The sequence below is a fragment of the Calliopsis andreniformis genome, chromosome 3 (assembly GCF_051401765.1).
Source record: "Calliopsis andreniformis isolate RMS-2024a chromosome 3, iyCalAndr_principal, whole genome shotgun sequence".
Taxonomy (NCBI): domain Eukaryota; kingdom Metazoa; phylum Arthropoda; class Insecta; order Hymenoptera; family Andrenidae; genus Calliopsis; species Calliopsis andreniformis.
Genome location: NC_135064.1, coordinates 28,689,573 through 28,713,585, shown reverse-complemented (window position 1 = coordinate 28,713,585; position 24,013 = coordinate 28,689,573). Strand labels below are relative to the sequence as shown.

General features: G+C 38.9%; 3 protein-coding genes across 4 annotated transcripts; 2 read left to right on the top strand and 1 right to left on the bottom strand.

The window, feature by feature from the left end:
* Positions 1–318: 318 nt before the first annotated feature.
* On the bottom strand, positions 319–24,013 carry LOC143177203 (elongation factor-like GTPase 1). Of its 2 annotated transcripts, XM_076375032.1 has the most exons (6): positions 22,646–24,013; positions 20,773–22,564; positions 20,476–20,598; positions 20,174–20,322; positions 1,170–1,357; positions 319–866 (listed from the first exon to the last, which is right to left on the bottom strand). In XM_076375032.1, the coding sequence occupies exons 1-6, from the start codon at positions 23,328–23,330 to the stop codon at positions 678–680; spliced, it is 3,126 nt and encodes a 1,041-aa protein (XP_076231147.1). In that variant the 5' UTR covers positions 23,331–24,013; the 3' UTR covers positions 319–677. The 2 variants fall into 2 exon arrangements, with proteins under 2 accessions (XP_076231147.1, XP_076231146.1); XM_076375031.1 differs by having other exon boundaries at positions 20,773–24,013.
* Positions 3,494–9,282, top strand: Aos (protein argos). Its single transcript, XM_076375044.1, has 5 exons — positions 3,494–4,197; positions 4,627–5,834; positions 7,744–7,964; positions 8,091–8,262; positions 8,330–9,282. The coding sequence occupies exons 2-5, from the start codon at positions 5,547–5,549 to the stop codon at positions 8,576–8,578; spliced, it is 930 nt and encodes a 309-aa protein (XP_076231159.1). The 5' UTR covers positions 3,494–4,197; positions 4,627–5,546; the 3' UTR covers positions 8,579–9,282.
* On the top strand, positions 14,409–20,003 carry Dsx-c73a (doublesex cognate 73A). The gene is made up of 5 exons (XM_076374663.1): positions 14,409–14,577; positions 17,274–17,528; positions 18,368–18,518; positions 18,630–18,752; positions 18,881–20,003. The coding sequence occupies exons 1-5, from the start codon at positions 14,494–14,496 to the stop codon at positions 19,000–19,002; spliced, it is 735 nt and encodes a 244-aa protein (XP_076230778.1). The 5' UTR covers positions 14,409–14,493; the 3' UTR covers positions 19,003–20,003.

Here is a 24,013-nt window from a genome sequence, read left to right as displayed (position 1 = left end):
GAGATCAAACTGATTTGTTTGAAGCTTAAGTTAGATGTATTTGCGTATTTGAATATTTTAACAATATCTTGAAAATGAAAAATTATTGGATACCCTTATTCTAATATAGATATCTACATATCTATTCATTTGAGCATTAAGTTGGTTTTAATCTAAAAAATTATTTGTTTTAAAGTTATTAAAGTAGATTTCTCCGGCAGGCGTTGCGGTATACACATTTTATGTCCCATATTATATTATCAGATATTATACAGGGTGCTAACAAAAGAATAGAATTTTCTCACGAAATAGGTTGTAGATACTATAATAACGAAAAAATCATGTATACAGACAATTTATCAATTTAATTTTTCAAGCAAAATTAACAAAAGATATTTTAACTATTTAGACAATAATGTTTTTACTTTGTTCGCGCCCTAAGACATATTATTCTGGTTAAGTATTATCAAACACACATACTTTCTATTTGTTTGAATATTTTAAGCCAATTCTGTGAAAATATTCTGTTTCTAACAACCTGTATACTTTGGAGGGTAAATTAAGATAAGAATATAACCAAGAAATATCATCTATTAATTATTCATAATCGCATTTTTTCTCGATTACTCTGATTATTTTGATATCGAAGCTGTTATAATTGGTATAAACATCGTGTTCATTTGGTCAAAACTGAAACATTACTTGTTTCGGGAGAGAGTGCGTTGTTTTTCGCCGTGTGTAACGAGCTGAGAATCCACGGGTAAACCTTTACGTCGACGAACCGAGTCTACATACTTTTTAGCTCTGTTCTCGTTGTTTGCTTTGTCACCAAAGTGAAGGTACTCTTCGTCCGTGGAAGGTGTCCAATAGGGGTCTTGCTCGATTACCTACATTCATATATGTTTAATTATTTCAAATATATCTTGAAAAAACAGTAAAAACAATTACCATGTAATAAATGATGATAGATACGTTAATGATATTTGCAAAACATATAGGAAATAAATTGGGTATGAATATAAATCAGGTGAATCATCGTAAAGTTTTTGTCTTTTTTAAATAGACTTACTAAGCAATTATAAGGTAGCGAACGGATGATTAAATATGTATTCGGTTTGTTTGTGATTAAAAGAAAAGTGAAAAATGTAGAAGTGAATACATGTTGTGTCCCTTGACATGGAAAAACTTGCCTCCCAATGACTGAAAACCAGTTGAGGACTGGCTAGCCCGGATGTTTGAGTTCGCAATTCTCTGGCAAGCTGAAAACTCTCTGGTACAGGTAACGTAGCCAACACGCGAAACTGTCCACCAAATCCGAGTGCACTTTCCGCAGCAATTACACGACCGTGTCTCTTTCCAAACACGGCATACAGCTTCCCTGGAACAAAATGAATTTTTTAAAGTTATACAGACGTTAAGATGTTGGTACACTTTGAAATTCATCCATAGAACAAGTAGCTGTTACTTTTCGAATTACCTAATTTGGTTTGTCTATCTTTTACCGTGTATGCACACGTGACAGTACTTTTCTATATGTACATATGTTCGCCGCGTTTCTTAAAGCAATATACAATCGAAACGGTAGAGCCAATAAATATCACTGATGATATCTGATGCGTTAATGTAATTGTTGATGCGCGAGTTGACTTTCATTTATGTATAGTTTTCGTTCATTCGTTATTGCGTTACTAGTTGACATTATTTACCAGAATAAAAAAACTTTCCAGTCACAGATAGGTGGAGACATCCGCGTTTATTCGCCTCTTTCTTTCCTCGTCTGTGTTATTGGCGCATGCACGCAAAAGTTTTGCGTATTTTGTATTTTCCTCATTTCTTTTATTTACTCGCGGTTATATTAACCACCTAATGATTTAACAGAAATTCCTCCTATTCACGCTAATTCTGCCGTTAAATTCTATTCCATATTCTAAATTGAAAATGTTCAATCTCGTATTTAATCATTTTCCTATTTCTAGATATTCTAGTTATTCGACTTAAATTCCCTTCACCACGAGTCATATCGAGTCATAACGCTTTGTGTTTTGTCAAACGTTTCACCCCACCTCGTTCTACTCTTCCCAAGCAATCTGTCGTCGAGCCTCTTACCTTACTCTGCTACACGTCGACAGTTCATTCATGCTACTCAGTGGTTCTCCATTCGATCAATTTCCCGTAACGGTTACATCTATCATCAGATAATCAACGAAATGATCGGCTTCTTCTTTCGTTCCTATTCTTTCAATGAGCGCTTGTATCGCGATACTTCGTACAACTTGACTAGGTAACGCGTATTTGTACAGGTTATTACTTTTAGTTACGATATCGAAAGTATGTATATAGATCTTTATCGCTCAGGAATGTAAAATTATACATATAAAAATATAAACATTAAGTATCGACAATGTTCGACTACGATTTTGATGAGGTACATATATCTTCACTTATGATTAGTGTAACAAAAACAATATGGTTGCGCAGAAAACGTGCAGAACGAAAATAATATATGTGTGTTGAAGGTTAAAGCTAGCACAAAGAGACAGGTGAGGAGTAAACAAATATACGTAGCAGGTTTCTGAATGGTAGGAGTTAGAAGTTGCTTGGCTCGGCACAATTCGTCCAGCTTCGGCTTGACTCGGCTCGAATCAGTTTAATACAACAGAGGTCTGCACGACTTTTGAATAATTCTATGTTACATGAGCTTCTGAATTTCATTTCATTCAATTCAGTTCGGTTTGATTCAATTTTATACTACCATATAAACTTTTATACAAGAAAGATATAAAAGTAGCCATAGGCTTACGATAATGAGAAGAAAACGAGGAAAGGAGGAGAAGGAGGAGAAGAAGAAGAAGGAGAAGAAGAAGGAGAAGGAGAAGGAGAAGAAGGAGAAGGAGAAGCAAGGGAGGAAAGGAGAGGCAGTAGAAGTGAATGGATCGTGGTTTCCATCAATGAAGCAGAGATCCTCAAACATGATCTTTGAAGCCTTTGTAGACTGTAAATCGTCAGTAATAAAGTGTATTAGCACTGTCTGAGTCGCTTTAGGTAATGCAATTATTGGAAAAAAACTTTTCTTCTCTGCTAATCCGTAGATTTTTCGATCAAAAGAATAAAAATGATTTTATTAAAATAAAAATAATAATATTTATATAAAGGCGAAGGTAATTCGCAAAAAGCCAAATTTGTTTTTACTCTTTCTAATCGCGACGAAAACTAGCAAGAATTAATTAAATTCTGATGCACAATTTTTACATATATACATGCCTATTATATGTATTCCACACTAAAACTTTGCTTTTAGTCGTCAAATAGTATGCATTCTTGATGATGAAACGTAAGTGTCGTTGAGATTCTACACGCGCTTCCTTTCGCAATTTATTGAAACTTGAAGCGTTCCAATGTTCATTGTTCTATGCGAAGGAAGAAAATAGCTCTGATCAGAGCTGAATTTCGCAATAAGATGAAATTATATTATGCACGTACAGAAAGAAAAAGAAATTCGTACGGTAGCGAATTACTGAAATAAAAGATGTGAGCAAGTAAGCACATATCAAAATAGAACTTGCATCGTCTTTCGTTCAATATCTACATAGGTTGGATAACTTGAAAAGTAACGATATCTTTCGAATACAAAAGCGATCGTGCGAGTCGATCGGCAGAATTGTGCGCGAGCGAACCGGCCGCCCACGCGTGTAACGCGCTAGAGACATGCGTACCTCCGTTTCATACGTGGGATGTACCGATTATGCGCTTGTCTGTCCACCACAATATTTCTACGCACCACCAATTTTTTTTCTATATTTTAGAATTATTAAACCATGTAGTTACGAAAAGTGATCTAGTACCTACGCATAAGTTGCGTATAAGATAGTTCTCGATAGATAAGAACAAAAGAAAAGTTGGGTTACAGAAAGAAAAAGTAAAGAAAAAATGCAAGGCAATGACATTTGGGAAGAGAAAAAAAGGAAGATAAGCGAAGCGGAAGAAGAAAGTGAAAAGAACAAACATGGGTAGAAGAGACAGAAGATTACGAAAAAAAAGGGGACGGAGGGAAAGAGAAACGAAGAAGGAAACGGAGAAGAGAAAAAGAAATACAGCAAAGTGAAAAGAGATAGGGTGCAAAATGAAAATGGTGAAGAGAGGAAGAGAGGGGACAGCGAGTAAGGCAGAGCGAGGAGAGCAAGTAACGAGAATGTCTCAGGCTGCATCTAGAAGGGACAGGTACAAGGAAAGAAGGGAGGCAGTGAAGTGGAATGGCGTGGAGTGGAGTAGAGCGGAGGGGAGTAGAGAAGAGCGGAATGAAGTGGAGTAGAGTAGAGTGGAATGAAGTGGAGTGGAGTGAAGTGCAATGGAGTGGAGTGGCATGGCATGGCGCGGTGTGGCATGGCATGGCATGGCATGGCATGGCATGGCATGGCGTGGCGTGGCGTGGCGTGGTATGGCGCGGAGTGGAGTGGAGTAGAGTGAAGTGGAGTGGCGTGGCGTGGAGTGGAGTGGAGTGAAGTGGAGTGGAGTGGAGTGGAGTGGAGTGGAGTGGAGTGGAGTGGAGTGGAGTGGAGTGGAGTGGCGTGGAGTGGAGTGGAGTGGAGTGGAAGTGGAGTAGCGCGGAGAAAGAAGAGAAGGGAGTACTCATTCATGCTTTACCTCTAGCTGTTAGAAGTCCAGTCCAACGAATGGTACAGGTTCGCGTAACACGAAAGTTGCGAGCCGCTTGATCTTGGACCACTGATTCGGACTGCAGACGTGAGACGTAGGGTGTAGGACATAGAACGCACGGAAAGTACAGTATAGAAGACAGAGCGTGGAGAACGCAAGGCCACTAGAAACGTGCAAAAGACAAGAAAAACAGTGCGGAATGTGTTAACGTGGATACGAAAGAGTTCAAAGTAAGGTATTGTCGTCACAAGAGACAACGACAAATATATGTTCCCCTTCGTTAATGAAACAGTGTACACTGGATGCGGGTTAATGTTAAGCACGAGACGCAACCTAGGAATCTCGTTCAGACTTGGCTAATTGTGTACATTTCAAGATTTTCTTCGAATTCGTTTGTAACGATTTCGAAGTGACCTGAATCGATTCGATCGGTTCATCTCTAGAATACGATAGAGCCGTGTCGAAAGGAAATTGCCATCAGCAACAGGTTGTTTCTTCGAACTTGAGGACAGTTTTAAAAGAAAGAGGTTGTGAAAACAGATGATAATTTCCGTGTTCGTAATCGTCGATCAACAAACAATCTCTGTGTCTTTGCTCGAGATTCGAGCTATCTTGGGTAACGTCGTTAGGATGACCGCGATATAGGAAGTAGGCGCGCGCTCGCGCTCGCGCTCGCGCTCGCGCCCGCGCTGTGACGCGCGTCGTAACTTGATTCGTTGTCGAACATGTTGTGTATCGATACGTGATACTTATATTTTCCACGGATCGAAATCACTTGTAATTCGTGCCATTCGTATGCATGTATACAAATGCGTTCTCCTTTTTAATTCGGTGATCGGAAGCATCACCGAACGTGAAAGTAGTCAATTTTTATCGTTCCTACCGTATTTCAAGAAAAAGGTACATACGATTGCATGTGCACGCGTACGTGCGTGCCACGGACGATGGCCGATCTAATGTGCCTACTATTGGCAATGTTCGGTCAACTATTTACTCGTGGAACCGAAGGTAGTCTTCTTGGCGTAGAACTCGACGAAACTGGTCAAGAATTTCTCAATGAATATTTATCTCTCGACGAAGGAAAATACCTTGCCGAGCTGCAGGAGTTTCAGCAAGATGCAGCGATCGAAATCGACTTAATTGATCAGAAGAAGAAACACCGTCTGGTTCATCAATCGCCAAGAGTTCTCTACCAAATTGGGGTAAGTTTGTCATTATCTGATGCGAATTATACGCAATCAATACGCAGTGATGAAAATATGAAAATGTTAAATGCATTTCTTCCTTCTTTCGGTACATGTTTTACTACATTTTTTTAAAATTGTTCCGCCTATGCATGAACTTGAGAGATTCGAAAGAAATTCCTCACGGACCTCTAAAATTACTTCTTGCTAAAACATGGGAAATTAACATAGATAACTATTTTTTCGTTCCATTGAATTGATATAACATATACTTAACTCCAGAGAGTCTACTGAGTCTACGATTGTGGCACATTAGAATAATGTTTACACTGCAATTAAGGATGGTACATGTGTCAAGATCATTTAGAATTTTCGGTGTTTACTTGGTTTACTCACTCGTACGTTGTTCCCTGTTTTTGCGTTTCGGAATACGCGTGCCGCTTTTTCTTTGGTCAATCATTCGCTGCTTTTAATATTTATACAAAATCGACTGGACCAATGCACGTCGTCTGACCGAGTGGAATGTTCTCGAGATTATCCGACAGCGTGTGTGCCATATACTCTGAGCGCCAGGTGTCATTTTTACTGTGGTTGTGCGAGAAGCGAGAGACGCGTGAGAACTTCCGGATGGATCGTGCAGCCTTTCCGGTCCCCCTATTATCCCATTTTAGTTTGCTGCCACTGTCGGTTTTAATACGAACGGATCCTTCTGGGAATGAGAGTTAAGAGGAAGAGGTCAAGAGGGGGTAGAGAAGAAAGAGAAGGGAACAAGTGGGAGAACGGAAGGGAACCTATGTACACCCAGGTACGGAGAGTGGGAAAAGTGTTGAATCATTTTCAAAGTAATTTCTATCTGACCGATATATTATTCAAGACGACGATAGACGACGTCATTTTTTTCATTTTTTTCTTTTATTTATCGATGATTGACTTCACTAGTCATACATTATAACCTTGTATGCGGATAGTGCTTGCACGAAAAGAGATGCGCGAATGAAAATGATCATAATACCAAAAGAGAAAAAAAAGAAATAAATAATTGTCCCTTCTTATCCTTCATCCCGGTCTTCTCGAACAATACAGTCACTTACAAATGGAAGACTGTTGTGTCGCCACAGTTTCAAGGGTAATGGCGGTTCCAAAGGACACGTATAGTGTAGGTTTCTTCTGTTTAGTCATTGACAATTTAAAAAAGGATCTAGTATCCTAAATTTTGGATGATATCGATTTCTAACGAGTCGAGGAAAGAGCTGTAAGTTACAGCGAACAATGCGCTTGAGAAGTTTGATTCTGATTCTCGAACGCGACGTAGATTGCCAGCGACGACGGTCCGACAGGACGTACGTGATTGCCTCATTCAGTGGATTGACCGACGCCGTTTGAATAGTGCAGTTAGACCAGATGTCTATTCTTCAACGAAGAGGGGGTATACGTACATACTCTTTGACGCGTTGCTACAGGGTTTCCTCCTACTCCTCCTCTAACTGTCCCCTTCTCTCTCTTCCTTCCCTTCTCCACCCTCCGCCCAACCCACCTTCCATTCTTGTTTACCTCCCTAGGACATCACGTCTCTCCATTCTTTCAGAGCTCTTTCGCTCAATTACAATTTATAATCGTTGTCATGATACAAGATTGGTTCAGACGACACGCGAATATTTCAACCGAGATACACATACAATTGGGCACAAGTAACTCTATCGAAGCTTTGATCAAATGTACGCGAAACAGCATAACAATGGTCGCTATCTATCAAAACAATACGACGAAAAAAAACTTCGTAAAAAATTTGTCTTCGTAAGATTCTTTTGTGCCCCTGATTGGTCATTGTAGTGCAGTCATTTCTATTTATTAATTATTATTAAAGCGCAAGATGTTTCTTAACCGATACAAGAAGTGCTTTGCGAATGTTTTATGGAAACACTTTCAGGACAGCGAAGAGGAGTTACCCAAATGTTCGGACCGGAACGAGGTTTGCAGCAAGGTGGATTTATACGGGTCGCCATGGGTCGAGAGGCAATGTCGTTGCCCGGATGGTCGTGCCTGTCCTAGTAGCTTGCACGGAGATGACGGACACACGATAGTCGATAAAACACGGCAGTATAAGCTCTGCGAGCCAGTGAAGCGTCTTCCCATCTGTCGTTACTTCAAGTTAGTCGGATGTCTAGCCAAGTATAGCGGGCCGATCAAACGTACCTTTACGATTCTCGAACGTTTTCACACGTACCTGCTAGATAAGCACCTATTACTTTAAGTATTCTCATTTGTCATTCACAGAGATGTCACATGGACTCTAGCACCTGGTGGGGGGCCGGCAAACGCGACAGTTCAACGAGTGTACTGTCGATGTCGTCCAGGGAGCGTACCCTATCTAGTCCGAAGACAAGCTCACAGATCGTCCGAAGGAAATCCAGGATTCATTTACGCTTTCGCGTGCTCTCCACAGAGCGTAAGTCCTTTTGCTTGTGATCAGAATCTCGATCAGGAAACTTATCGAGCGAAATGTTCGATTTCAGAGGCTTCGCTGTCAACATAAAGAACCTTGTCGGCTATTCACCGTACGAAAAAGACGAAGCTCGCAACTGGAAGAGGTGAACGCATCGCCTCTTTGTCAGTGCCCAAAGGGTCACCGATGTCCTAGACGACACACGGATCCAGGTTCGCTTCCAGCAAGATCTTATTCTGGCGTTTTGGAGATTAAAACTTACAGTGGATACTGTGTACCTTCGCATCAGCACCATTCCGAAACGGTTTATACCGTATGAAATTTTATACGGACTTGTACATATACGATTACCTCCGTAGTATCCTAGGCATTTAGCCTTTGGAACTAAAAATCGGTTTATTCAACGTCGAGCTTTAATCTTATGATCGGATTTCCGAAAATGAACAATTAGGTGTATCTATTGACACATTCGAACAACGAGAATAATATGACATCGAATAGAGGAAATCGGGAAATGAACAGAATCGATTTTTCAAATATTCGCCATTTGTTGCTCAGTCGTCGCAATGCTTATTAAATCGTTATTGCAGGGTTATCGTCTCTGTTACGTTCCAACTCGTAATCGACGCGAGTCACATAGCTGGCTAAGCTACTAAAACTCTGAATTTCAGATTGAATCAAGATCAATTCCTTTCCATTCGCAACGAAAAATAGAAATCGTGTTTTTCATACCAACAGAACGAGTTGTTGTTAAGTCTTGATAGAATGCAGAATATTTGTTATAGTCACGTCACATTATTTATGACATCGTGCAGTGCTTAGCAATTTGAATGCGATACTCGTCATATTTTATACCTACTGATGGCGTATTTAACAATGTTGTTTGTCAATTTATTTTAAAAATAGGTTACAATACCTATGAAATGTTGCTCTTGTAAATACTCTTATTTCCAACAGTAATGGAGTAGTCTCCATATAATATAAAAGAATTCAGAATAAAAAAATTGTATCATTATAACATAACTGACGTTAAATCATTGCTCTCACTATTATTATTATTAATATTATTATTATTATTATTGTTATTGTTATTATTATTATTATAATAATTATTATTGTTATTATTATTATCACCATAATCATTATCATCTTCATTACAACTGTTACCAGAATATTAACTTTCGTTAATACTATTTAATGTCACATATTACTACCGTAATATGTGGATGCTCAATTTCGTTCTTTCCTGTTCCAGTAAATGCGAACTTGATTAACAAATAATTAATAGACAATTAAGACATTCAGTATACCGACTTAATATTTCCGTGAATTGAGACTAGATGGCGGAACGCGTTCAACAAGATACGTGTTGACTGTAACTATGCTTCTTCAGTTAACCGCTAGAGGCCTATGATAAATAGTAAACAATGACTAATTCTGAATTTTGATAGAGAATCCTCATAATGAAATAGCTTTTTCAGCATTCAATCTATTTGTGCTTAAGACTATCTATAAAAAGAATTACCTTCCAAGCAAAACACAGAATAAGGATAATGATGCAATTATTTGACTCTATTTTCGAAAAGGTAAAACATAAAACTCGCACTACTTTCTTCACGATTTTGTATTACTTTCGTATCGTACACGATTTTTGTTATGGTCTAAATTTAAGATGATAATATCACAACATGCTCTTGTTGCAACAAAAATGTTAAATCCAAAAATTAAAAATATACTATACAAGTTAAAATTACCTATAAAACTGGGGGCATTCTATTTCGTCAAGGTGGATTCATCTATCTACAACATTTTTAACGTAACTTTCGGTTATTGATTCGCAATTTTGAAACTAGTTTTAAACTACGTACGTATGCACGCGTATTCAACTGTTACGGATATACATATACATATACATACATCTGTGTTGGACGACATTGCTACACTAGGGAGAGCTTTCGAGAGACGTTCTATATTTCAAATCGGTCGCGCATTGCTCGCCGTTGCATTCCTCTCCATCGAAGGACGTGCTATAGACTGAACAGAGAAAGAGAGAAAAAGAGAAAGAGAGAGGGAGAGAGAGAGAAAGAGCGCTTATCGTCCCAGGATCTGGTCCCAATGCCAGTGAACTTAACCAACTAGTTTGTCGATGAGAACCCCAGTGATTTCATGCTCGATATATTTTTCTGCTATTCAATCGAACTCGAGAAAAATGACAGTACCGCTACCGATGTATCAATGCTCTAATTCTTTTCTTGAGACGCACACGACCAACTCTATCCTCACCTCAGAATACGCTATTTCTGACAATGAAAAACACAACGAATCACTAATGCACGTCAATGTCAAGACAATAGCTACCTGAATGTGGCCTCTCAATTTGTCAGTTTGATTAAATATTGTACGATCGATAAAATAATCGAAATGTTTCCAAAGAGAATGTCTGGAAAAAAGGAGCGAAAATTTTCCGCGATGTAATGTGTTGTAACGAAATATCGGAACTAGACATATGTTGATATATTATTGAAACAATAGAGAAAAAGCAAAATGAGCAAGAAGAAAGCGAGAAGAAAGTAAAATAAACGAAACTATAAGAAAGGAGAAGAGGAGATGGGAAGGAAACGAAAGGAAAAACAAAAAGCAGAAAGACGAGAAAGGAAAAAGCCTTTAGACTTGAACTTTTCTTCTATATGCTCGATTACTTTGTAGTGCATATTTTGACAGCTATGCAGTGATGTAGTATCTCATCCTGAAGTCCTACCACTAACGCGAGATTTCTTTCATTCTTAGGCTAAATTCCTGAGGTTAATCTCAATTCCTCGTTGATACTTGTGTACTCTTGATTCTCAGTTGCGAGGATCCGCATCCCTCTTCGAGAGACAGCAGTCACTGGCAGTCACTGGCAGTCACTGGCAGTCACTGGCAGCCACTGGCAGCCACTAGCTAGCAGCATATCCTGGCTCTGTCAGTGTTTCTATATCCCGAGTATTCAGGGAACGGTGTATAGGTGAACGTAAAGCGTGAACCAAGCTAGAGGATTGGCGGAGATGATGCAGCTTAGGATTCCAGGCATAGTCAAGGGTTTCTGGTTGGTTGGTAAGTGGAACTACCCGGGACTCATAGGCAGCGTGTTTCCTACGAGAGCCTGCAGTTCTATTCGGAACTCGAACGCAACTAAACGGAGATCGTTTCTGTTCAAGCTACGCTCGCGAGTTATTTCTTCGACATATCACCGAATATGTCCGACAATGCGGGACAACGCAAATAGATCCGTCATTTACAACTGCTTGCAATTTACTGCTAACTAACACCTAGCAAATTTCATCCTCGAGACGTGAACCGGCGAAAGAGTTTTTCTACGCAAACTGGACAAAAGTTTCGTGTTTTGTTCTCCGTTCAACTTTCATTCACTTTCAATTCCATTTCGAAGAAGCAACGCTTAGCATTAGATTGGATTAGAAACACACTTTATTAATACCATCACCGTCAGTAGTGAACTGTAACATTCAACGACCCAAACCCCAAGATTTAATCAAGGTCAGGATCAGAAGCGTGGTAAAGATCTAGATCAAGATCGGAATTGAAATCGAGGTCGAGTTCGAGTTCGAGTTCGAGGTCGAGGTCGAGGTCGAGGTCGAGGTTGAGGGAGAGGGCGAGGGCGAGGGCGAGGGCAAGGGCGAGGGCAAAAGCGAGGGCAAAAGCGAGAACAAGACCAGGACAAAACTTCATTCCTGTTCGGTTCTCTTAACCGTTTTAAAAGGTACGATGCTGCTAATTCTGCATTTTCTTATTTTTACCAAGAAGAAACGAAAATAAGCGATAGCAACAACAATATATTGCGATGGCGAAACGAAATTGCTTGATACAACTGAAAATATTTCGTTCTTTACCTGTTATTTTGAGAAATGCTACATTCATGAGATCGTTTATTGATTAGAAAATTGTCATATTCAGAAAATTGCAATATGTTTTCTAAATTTTTAAAATACCCATTTTTAGTTCATGCGATTTGTTTATTTATCTATTACTCATATTTGTTTGTATATTGTAGCTGATTTATAAAATCAAGCTATAAAAATGAAACGGCGTAATATCTAATATAAGTCAACTATAAATATATCCCGAAGAAAAGAGTGTAAATATGAATCGGAATGTATGAATCCTCAGATTCGACTCGAAGTGTCGGATATATCTATGTCTATCGTGGGAATGTCGTTAAAAGTGTGGATAATTAGATTCAGAAGGAATAACCAGTTGATCTATTCGTATCGTTCATTGCATATCGCGCGACCTTGGGAATGCAAAGAAAGATAACGGACTGCAAGAAGCTAACCAGATAACCTAATTTCACCACATCCGCCTGCTAAATTATATAGTGCTATGATAATTATTATGACAGCCGGAATGCTGTAGTAAAACATGCGCCTGCAAATGAGCGTTTCTTAATTCACGAACAGAAGCTGATTCTAAGTAACTTTTTCAATGGGATTAACAAGACGTAGTGAAAATAATGTCCAGTAACACCGATTAATACTTGTAATGTCTGGTAAAAGTATAAGAAAACTGAGATGCGTGTATCATGAAATAAATACACGACTATTTTTTATGATAGTACACTAAATGACAGTAGTAATACATGGTATTCTATTAGTATAACTGACGGAAATCTGAGTTGTGACACGCAGATCTGAACGCGGTCTCACAGCTTTATCGCATACCATCATTTTATCAAGCACTTCATCTTGCCTCTGAACAGCTGTGAAAGTTTCCTACCAACAGTTTTTCTTTACTTTCTTATACCTCTACCACGCACATGGATATATTGCCTGTATCTATATGGACATCTGTGTGTTGTCATCATTTGTCATTTAAATGACAAAGTGTAATTGTCGATTGAATGAAGGCAATAACAGCAAAAAGGGTACTTAATTACAACCATATTTGATAGACGTTGAAATTTGACTAGTGAATCAACCAACTGGAAAATCACGTTCAATAATTCGCGGAAAAAATAGCGTTATACCGTTAAAGGAGCTTCAGCTCTATCCCTCTGTTCGCTGTTTCTCTCCTTCCCCTTCTACTATTTTCCTTCCTTCTTCTTTACTCTTTTTTACGTCGTATTGCTTTCTTTCAATAAGACGCTCCTGTTCTGCACTAGTCCACCGTAGAAGGTATGAAAGACGCGTGAGAAACGATGATACCTGGCCACCTCCTCATTTTATATGATCTCATAATTACAATCTATCTCTTCATTTGCCTTTCTTTCATTTGTACAATTACGATAGAACCAATAGGTAAGATGAAAAACATAGATACATTTCTACACTTCGAAATCAGAGTAAATATCGTTTTACGAACGTGTTATTAATTAATTTTTTCTTTCTCTTACTACTTCCTTATGATCCAGTAAAATGAAAACGATAAATGAGAATGCAGTATTATCGTTAGTTGCTGGATCGTAATAATGCTAACATCATAAGCTTCGCTATATTAACTATTCCGATTCGTTTTAGGAAGTAGGTGCAACTACGCGAAGAAAGGAAAAGGAAAAGAAAAAGGAAACGTCTTTCTCCTGACATTTTCCTTGATTCGCAAATGAAAATGATTCGAAAAGCGACTTGGTTTTTGGTGTTGGTGGTTGGAAGTACAGCGCTGCCGTCACAATCGCAAACTCACTCCCGACTGACCATCAAAGTGAAACAAACCACACCGATATATTTGAACGAAAATAAATCCATTGATCTTGCAAGTGCTTCGAATAGCAGTAGCATCGCTCCCACAATCGCCACGACCGTTTCTAGCAGCAGTGATATCGGTTACAATATCGATACCAGTACCGTCGCTGCATCCAAATCAGTTTCTCCTGATGCTACAACGACGTTGACTAATCGTTCCGCCGTACTCTTCTCGCCATCGCCATCATCACCGATCATATCGTCGGTGTCAACGGCTCGCAATTCTTTCACGGAACCTATCGAAATGATGCCTACGACAACGGCACCGATTTCACTAAGTGCAAAGACAGAGTTCGGACCATCGACAACTGAGAGTGGTACGATACCAGGCAAGGGAAAAACAACTACGGGAATGAACGCGAGTATAACTTCGAGCGTAACTCCTATAGAAACATCTTCGAGAACAATCACGTCATCTGCAGTTCAGGATACGAATACGTTCCTTTCTTCTTCGAAGAAATCTACAATAAGCTTTAACGAATTTACCACGACTCCTGCTTCTATGCTGGCGAAAGAAACGCGAGAATCACCTGGAAAAATCCGACCTCAAATCAAACTAACAACCAATTACACCAATCTTAGCGAGGTGAGTAAACATATTTGCCTGTTTCATTTCTACTCATTTTTTCTTTTAGCCGCTTGTGTCAATCATTTCGAGTACTTAAGATCGCCTTATTGTAAATGAAAACTAAGACTGACACAACGCAATACAATTGCGTTTATCGATATCGAAAATTTCTTTTCCTTTTACAATAATATGTACTTATTATTCGTTTTCGATTGTACTTGGGTGAATTGCACTGTGTCGGTGCAGGTAGGAGACACGTTATTTGCATGTCAGGGTTTTATCAAATTTTCAGTTTATTAAATGTCGGAGCAGACACTAGAATTTATGTAAGATTCTCTCGAATATTGCGCAAAGAAAGGGGAGAAATGTAGCTACGCCGTGCAATCGAGTAGAAAGGGACCCAGATTCGAGTCGAGCAGCAAGGACCGTCAAGTGTCACGAACTTGAGAAAAAATGTCATATGGGTCGACCTAGAAAGCTACGAACGTTACTCGGTACGTATCGCGAGTAGGGATACGACGCGACGCGCGACGGAACGTTTAACCCACGCTATTTCACGATTCTGCACTATAACATCCAATTGGTCCAATTTTAAACATTAATATAACGAAATAACTTCCTTACAACTGTTTCCAGAGACGTTCGACTAGCTCTTTGAATCCTTTAGGTAGGAATAAAATACACACATTGCTTTCTTTTTGACGAAAGCAATGGGAAATTTGACCTGCTTCAATATCTTCCAAAATTTGCAATAACACGTTAAGTGAAATATACATGTATTTGTATATGTGGTTGATTTCATAGATAGCATTATCCTATAGACATATTTCGTCAGTTAGGATGCCTACAAGTTTCGAAGAAACGTCTCCCTTTTAAATATAACAATACATATGTTCCCTGAACTGGAAGACGCTTAAATCTTTTCAAGCCCGCCTCTAAAAGGTACGACGAAAGGTAGCGGATTCTACTCGGCTACAGCCATTAATCCCCCGAATTTTAAACTTTTTTAACCGGTGTAGATACCTTCTGTGTGAACCCTCACGCGTAAAATATAACTGTTCAAGCTGTAACTACGTGTTACTATACCGCGACTACCGCAAGTATGCTGTTACGAAACGGTGAAGTTTCACGAATCAAAAAATGTGTCGTCTTAAAATGAACGCAATTTACTTCTGTAGCTGTTCTTTCGTACAGAAAAATTCAACTTCACGACTCGATTTACATTTTCTTTCTGTGCACAAGGTATTGCGATTTTAAAATAAGCAAGTGTTCGAGGTTCAATTCTCTAGACCTCTCCAAAAAGTCAAGTTTACGTAAACATGTACTTGAGATAAGAAAACTCATTGCAAATTCTTTGAAAATCGTGATGTTCGCGGTAAAATAAGCTTTTAATCTTGCTTTCGATTATGAGTCTCCGTTATTCAGCAGAAACAAATTACAAGGGAAAGCAGCGAATTATGTGTTCGAGAAAGATAGAAACAAGGAGATGAAGAAGCTGGAGAGGATGTGATGGGAGGGGAAAGGGAGGGCGACAGCGAAGCAAGAGCGAGAGCGGGAGAGTAAGATAGACCGTGTACCAGTATAAACATACTGGCAAAAGTAGGAGACAATAGAAGAGTAGCGAGTGTTCAAATGCAATACTTTTCGTTATTATAATAATTACGCGATAAGAAAATTTGGAGATTGTAAGTAGGTAAATTGATCGCCTAATTTTTTGTCTCTCATGCTCTTCCTCTTTTAACGATTGTATGCCGAGGATACATTTAGACTGTTACGAATCGTTCCGCTTGAATTTTCGAATTAAGTATCGTTCAGAATTGCTTAGAAAATTGTCACGAATCGCGTTGTTCGTTTTAACATTTGAAAAGGAGGGCAAGTGTTCATGACCGTGACGCGCGAGCGGATCGACCGGTGTTAATATCGGTAGTGGAACGTGACGATGCAAAAATAAAAAGAAAAGAATGTGGCAGGGGAAGAAACTAAAACGGAAGAGGAAAATGAAGAAGAAAAAGTTGGAAAAAATAATGGTTTTATCAAACTGTTCCGTTTCGCAGATAGTTGCAAGACGTGATTCGACTCAATATTTGTGTCGACAGGCTAAACCACTACCAACTTAAACTTGATTATTTAGTTTGTATCCTCTACTCATTTTTCCTCTATCCAGGTGTACAGGATACGTAGAGGTATGTAAATGGAAAAATGGAAAAGTATCGATGGAATTGAAAACGGTTTTTTCTTCCTAACATAGAACTAGTGGAGCAGGAACCGTTGGAAAGATTCTCCGAAGTAGTGGAATACAAGCATGAATCGACTTCGGTATTGACTACTACTTTCAGTGTTATAACTGTAATAATATCGTGCGGTTCGTAATAGAACGGTGAAGTTTGTGGTTCACGGGAACCACTAAAGAGTAGGTTCGTAAATTCACAATCCAGAGAAAACTAATTTATCTGCCTATTTTTTCCTCTCCGCTTTCTTTTATTCAATTTTTTTCATCCAATATGCTTCCTTCGTATTACATATTCCCCTGTCCTCCTTCCTATAATTGCCTTCAAAAGTTATACCATGAAAATATGGGCACATAGGTATTTTTGCGATAATTTAACGAGTTACCCACAGAACACGACTACTCGCGATAATTAAGAGGAATGACAAGACATCGATAAATAGTTCATTAATCCTAATAAGTTGCGCATAATTTGTAAATATTACAGACAGGAGTACGATTACCGGAGGGTGCGAGTGCAGCTCTTGCTAAACCAACTAAATATCACTACTATCCGCACAATCAGCACATCTATTTGTTACCGGAGTGCGCAGTTCAACAGGTTTGCAATGCAGTTTACGTTCGACTAAACTTTACTCAGCCCCTGTGTGCTTGTCCCGGAAGGTATCGCGACCCTTGCAGCGCCTCTCTCGACAGCGACGACCTCCACACTACAGAGCTGGTCACCGACCCACGAACCAAGGTTAGTGGTAGTCGTTCACTCGCGCATCTCGTTTTCTCTCTGTACTCTTCACTCTGGCTTACCAAAGTATTCGAACAGTAGGCCGAAACGTTGGCAATTTTTCAATTACTGTAGCTTCGTGAAAAGAAGTCGTACACTAAGCTTCCTGGTGTTACTTTAAATGAGCGAGTTCTCTACTTTCACATCCTTAACTTGTATTTCTACATAGATGCTTCTACATTAGGAAGCAAGCAAGAAAGTGAAGATAGATAGATAGTTTTTCTCTAAAAAATGATCCAAATTCAAACAGTTCCAGTTCTTTTAACATTCTTTTGCGATCAAAATCACTGTATAAGAAAAAAAACAAAAAGTGTACGATTTGTAAATGTACCATGCTGCGTCGTTGCGGTTACGTTATTCTGCTTCGAGTTATGTGACGCGTCGCATTGCATCGTTGAACCAAGAGAAATTACGTAGACGTACAAGAGAACAGACGAAGATGGACTACTGAAGGTCCGCTGACTGGCATCTAGCTACAACGCAAGAAATGCTCATTCACTTTCAGCTAGTGTAACAAGTTTTCGAAATGTCGTCGCACATTCAACAGGTTTCAATTGCTTTGGTTTGATAATACCATTTCCTCCTAAACCGATTCGGTACTCTTCGTACATTCTAAAAGAGTTGAAAAAAGGAAGAAAGGAAAGACTGACGATACAGCCATTCGAAAGATTGCAGCTGAAATCAATTCTAAATTCGTGTTGCTTCAACATATATCTTGAACGAACTTCTCGAGAAAAGTGCAATAGAATATTTTAGATGAAGAAAAAATGTGCCAACTAATTGAATGCTACCTGATACAGGCTCTCACTTTGGTAAAGACTTGTGAACCGGTGGCGGAAATGCGAGAATGTAGAACACCGCGAGACTGGTCTCTCCTCGCATTGCAAAACGTAAGAACTGGAAAATCTCATTACCTTGTAATCTGCCGGTGTCCTGATGCTAATATACTCGGTAAGTAAAAATAGAAAAATAGAAAAATATCGCATTTTCAACTCTACCAGAAGCATGAAAGTTTGTCAGGCACGGACACGATGCGTAAATGAATTTCGTTCATGTTCACAGAAGGTCCTATGACCCACGATCAGCCGACATATGCTAGTGTACCGGGAATTCGTGTTTATGGAATGATGTGTGTACAAGGAAACAGAAGGGGGCGACCATTGCGATACACGCGCAGCCTATCGAGTATGTTGCGACCTATTCTATCCGATCGTCAACAAGTTTTACTTGACGAATTTTCTTTTTAATAAGAAAAAGAAAAGAAAAAGCGCTGTAGCAGCGCTTTGACAAAACTTTGCTTCTTTTGCTCGTAGATTATCCAGAAGGAGACCCCAGTGGAGATTCCATGTACAAAGAGACAGAAGAAATGGGTCAGCGGTTGAACTTCCCATGGTACAAAGTACAACAACTGATGAATACGATTACTTGGGACTAGAATTTTTTAAGATAGAATCGAATATGAAAATAGTAATTCCATCTATGCAATCTGCAGTCTGCTTTCCGCCATTCATCTTCTTATTTATTAAACACTTCGCTTCGCTATGCTTCGCTTTCACGGGCTTTCCCTCTCTCGTTCAACAATCTCATAATCATACCTTCCTACCTTCACTTTATTCACTTTATTTACTTTATTTAACGTTGTAATTCTATACGCGGCATACAAATGTATCCAAGACGGAGAGTAAGTCTGCTAAAAGACAAAAGAACAATCATACGACGTCACGCCGTGACACTACCCCCTTTGAATAAGAAGTAGCTGCCTCAAACTGGCATCGAACAAATCACTCTCATGGTTAGTTATTTAACTCGTGGTTATATCAATGAATTTCATGCAAGAGATTTGAAACAATTCGGAATATCATCGGCTTTCCTCTATTTTAAGCGATCTTCCACGTAATTAATTCATATTACATGGTCTAAATGCACACGTATACGTAGCCATGCAACTCGTTTTTATGTCGAAAGGAATACGATTTAGGTATATGAAAACACGTTTCCTTCAATTTTAGTACACAATTGTAGCGTGCGTTTGTTTGTATGCGATCATCAATCGTAAAGAGGCTAAATATCTGGCTGTTTTTGACTGAAATATAAAAAAGAACACGAACGCATATAACTGTATCCGAAAACCGATAGGTAATCATTATTTATATTTGTTCAGCTGCGTATCACGCGTTGAAGATTGCTTTCTACCAATCATCTGCCGGAAGGTAGCCTTTTAACTTATCATTCCTGAGGCAGAATCATTCTATACATATTATATATGTGTCTTATAAAACGCATGAAATTTATGACATTAAACATTTAAAAAACGCAAAACTCTATTTGTCCTTAAGGTGCAACGGTACCTTTTCCCTGTATTTCAACGTGTAAATGCTTTTTGTATTTTCAGCACGAGCAATGTTGTTCGACAACAAGCTCGACCACAAACACGGCCATAAAATCTATTAGTCGCTAAATTCCTGTGGTCGCACAATCGTTTCATAGTAGTAATGTTACAATATGCTCGGTATAAAATTAAAAAACTATAATAATCTGTAGAATGAGATCTCGAGAATATTACTACATCAAAGCAAATAAGTATTAATGTTGCTTGTTAAACTTACCCAAAACGTCTGAATTGACTAAAACGTCGCAGCTGTACATGGGTGTGACTAAGCGAGGATGCCTTGAATTGAACGCACGACGACAAGCTTCTTTACATGCTGACATTAATTGACCACCTACATGACCTTGATTCTGGGTGCAATTTGCGCTGTAAACATACACGCAATTTTTTTTAATGCGCATTTTCTTTAATTAGCCGAATAAAACAAACATTTACCGTAAGATGACGGCAGAAAAGTACATAAGTATTGAAGAAAAAAGAAAATCACTAATTCGAATGAACTAAAAATAAGCGTAATACCTTTGAAAGTCTTGATAAATCTCCCATTTTTTGACGATAAAACAAACACCCATCATGGGTTCTTCGCACAAGGGGCCTGCAAGTGTTGCCAATTGAAAACCATTCACCATACTGCTTTCATATCTGATACATCAAAAGACAATCGATCATGAATATACATAAAAAAATACTGGTATATTGCATTAATAATATAGAACGCATTATATCGTATTAACATCGTGATTAGCATTCAGTACTTAGTAGCATTCAGCTACTAAGATAATTGAAATGTACTTTGTTAAATTGTTGTATACTCACGGGATGCGTGGATCGACAAACTTAAAATGCTTCTCCCAAAACTTCTTGTGCCTATAGTCTGTTTCGTTTAATAAAATATTGGGACCGCAATTTCGTGGACCAAAGGCCCATATTTTGTCCAATACGCCTTCTTCGCCTGTTTCTAGAAAAGCAGCCGTTAAATCACTTTTAAACGATTCCAATTCTCTTTGTTTCCTTTCGGACATCGAACCCAACGATTCACTGGAACTAATTTCCTCTGTTTCATCTTCTTTTTCTAAAGATAATTGACCATAGTGTCGATGGAACGTCTTTATCAAATCCGAGTTTTTTTCTAAAATTTTAGTAACCTTTTCCGGCAACGGTCTTGCATCAATCTCGAAATAACACTGCCGATTCGATGTCCAAGCGGCGAAGCTAACGTTTTCCACTTTCTTCTCAATAGCCTCATTTACCATATCGACCTTTGGAGGCGGCACAATCGTTTCCCTGAACGACACGATCGGCTCCGATACGTTCACCTCAACCTTAGCATACTTTAGTCTCAAATCTTCTAAGCATCTTTCCAAGTGTACTTCTCCGGCTGTGTTCAATACAATTTCTCCACTTTCTTGAATATGAACAGTAGCGCAAGCATCTGCTTGATTTAGCAGCTTCAAACCATTAATCAATTGCTGCAAATCATTGGGATGTTTCGGTTCGAGGGCTACCCGCATTATAGGCACACTGAGCGACGTAAGCTCTGAGAAGGAAGGACAAGCGATGGTAGTCGAAAGAGTCGCTGTTTTCAGCACGTGCTCCTCCAACTCACCGATTCCAAATACGTTACCCGCAGTCACTTTATCCGTAGGTTCTAGTTCCCTGCCCATTAGAAGGTACAATTTTTCTATGGTAACTCTAGTTATGTGTCTTCCGGCTTTTAAATCTTTCAACGTTGCGTTCTCATCCACTATGGATTCGCCGCTTTTCTCACGGTTTAAGGCTTCCAATGGATTGTGCTTCGGACCCAATACGAATATTCTGCTACCTTTCCTTAAAGTCCCAGAATAAATTCTAGCAAACGCTATCAGTGCCGTATCCGATTTTTCTTCAGTCACCTCTTCCGCAGTCGTTTCCTCGGAAATCTTCTCGGCTCCCTTCTCCGATGACTTCTCAACATCCAACTTTCCCACACTACTATCCCGTTGCCTTCGTTCTTCCAAACGTCCCTCCTTCTCTAAACTTATTTTCTCTGCATGCCTTGTCCTCGCCATTTCTTTTCTTTGCGCAAGCTCTTCCGGTGTCAATGGTTTTGCTTTATTCTCGGGCAGTGTTGCTTTGTCGACGGGAAACATTTTTGAAATAAATACAACAATCGGTGAGTTCGGTGAAGAATCACACGCTAAAAACGTTTCCCGTAATCGTTGGGTTTCAGTCGGCAACGTAGAAAAATCAAAGTTACCGCTCAACAATCGTTCCACTTTCTCGGAGGTCAAACTGTTAGGTGCTGGAATCTTTTCGCATATAGCGTCGAGACACGCACGAGCCAAAGGTAACCACTGGGAACAAACAGCTTGTAATTGCACCTTTGGATCCGTATGTCTCAGATCTCTCGTCGTTAATTTAATGTCTAGCTTTTCTGCTATCGAAACTATCTTTTCTTTGTCTTTTCTCGTAATTATCGTTTCATACATCATCCAGAGATTCTCCAAAATCAGCTGAACGAATAGAGGCTTCCTAGCTTTCTCTTGAGCTCCTTTCATTATCCTCTTTGTTTTTGTATTTACATAGAAATCTCCCCAAAGTGTTTTCAGCAATACCTTCTCGCTGAAACCTAATTTTGTGGAAAATATCTTGGCAAAATCTTTCACGCCGAATCCCCAACCATCGGTAGCGCTAGAAAACAAAACGTTACCTTGGTCTGGAGAAAAGTATAGACCAGAATCATCCATGTCTTCGAGTACAGACTGCCAATCTGCTAAATTTCTTTCAGATACACTATCTACATTCTCCTTCTTAAGCTCTTCTTTTTCTTCTCGCGTCATCACATCGCTAGCAAACAATTCACCCATTACTGCATTAACTTGCTCTAGAACTTGCGTTAAATGTATGTAGGCATCCAATGGAGACAATTTCATTTCCGTAATTAATCTGTCAATTTTGTTTAATACTAAAATTGGTTTTAAACCCTCTGCATAAGAAGTGGATAAAGCTCCACGTGTTTGGGGACAAACACCTTCTACTACATCAACCACAATAATGGCTCCATCGCAAAGTCTAACCGCTGTTGAGACCTCAGAGGCAAAGTCTACATGCCCTGGTGAATCTATCAAATTGATAGCAAACTCCTGACAATTAACTTTGTGGTAAAGGGTGATGGAGCTTGATTTCATGGTAATTCCTCTTAGTTGTTCATCAGGACGGCTATCCAAATATCTGAGTTTGCCAGCAAGCTTATTGGAAATAATTCCATTGCTGGCAACCAGTGAATCAGCCAGGGTGGTTTTGCCATGGTCAACATGTGCTAATATACAAATATTTCTAATACCAGCAGGATTACTTTGAATAACTCTTAATTTTTCTGGACTAACTAGTCGCATCCTGTGATTAATTTCTGAACAAATCTAAATAATATAAATATTCCGGACATCGATTTATGGACACACCTTAAATATAGGAGTATCAAACTATATTTTCAGAGAATATGTTACAAGTAACTAGGCTGAATTTTTTAAACGAAGAAAGGAATAAAATAAAAATATGGAAAACTACGTTTCAATGTATAATGTAATTTCGTGAAAGAATATACTAATCTTTAATGAGGGTAAACACTATTTCACTTTATTGTCTTTCCAAAGTACGTAACGTTCGATAAACACAAGGGCACATCGTAACCTTGTTGGCATCGTTTTCGTCTTCCCCAGCATACCAGTTGGTTCGGTCGTTTAATGAACAACGTCACAAATAAATTATTGCTTAGAAATCGCTCCCCAAATTAGTCTTTTTCTCCGTTAATTATACCGAGGATACGTTTGTAGAATTTAGAACGTGTTCGACACTGCCTCGTATCTTTGTAGGTTAAGACAATGAATAAAATATAGTATCGTTTTAAACGATTCTAGATTCACTAAAACAAGCACTCTACGTCGGCTGTTTCGACAGTTTAGCTTTTTTATCGGCACATCATTGAAAGAACTCTTCAACAAATAATTCGTTGAAATTTCAACGTGCAAGAAGGATAACAGCAATCGCCATATCACTTATAGTTCACCATAAAAATATA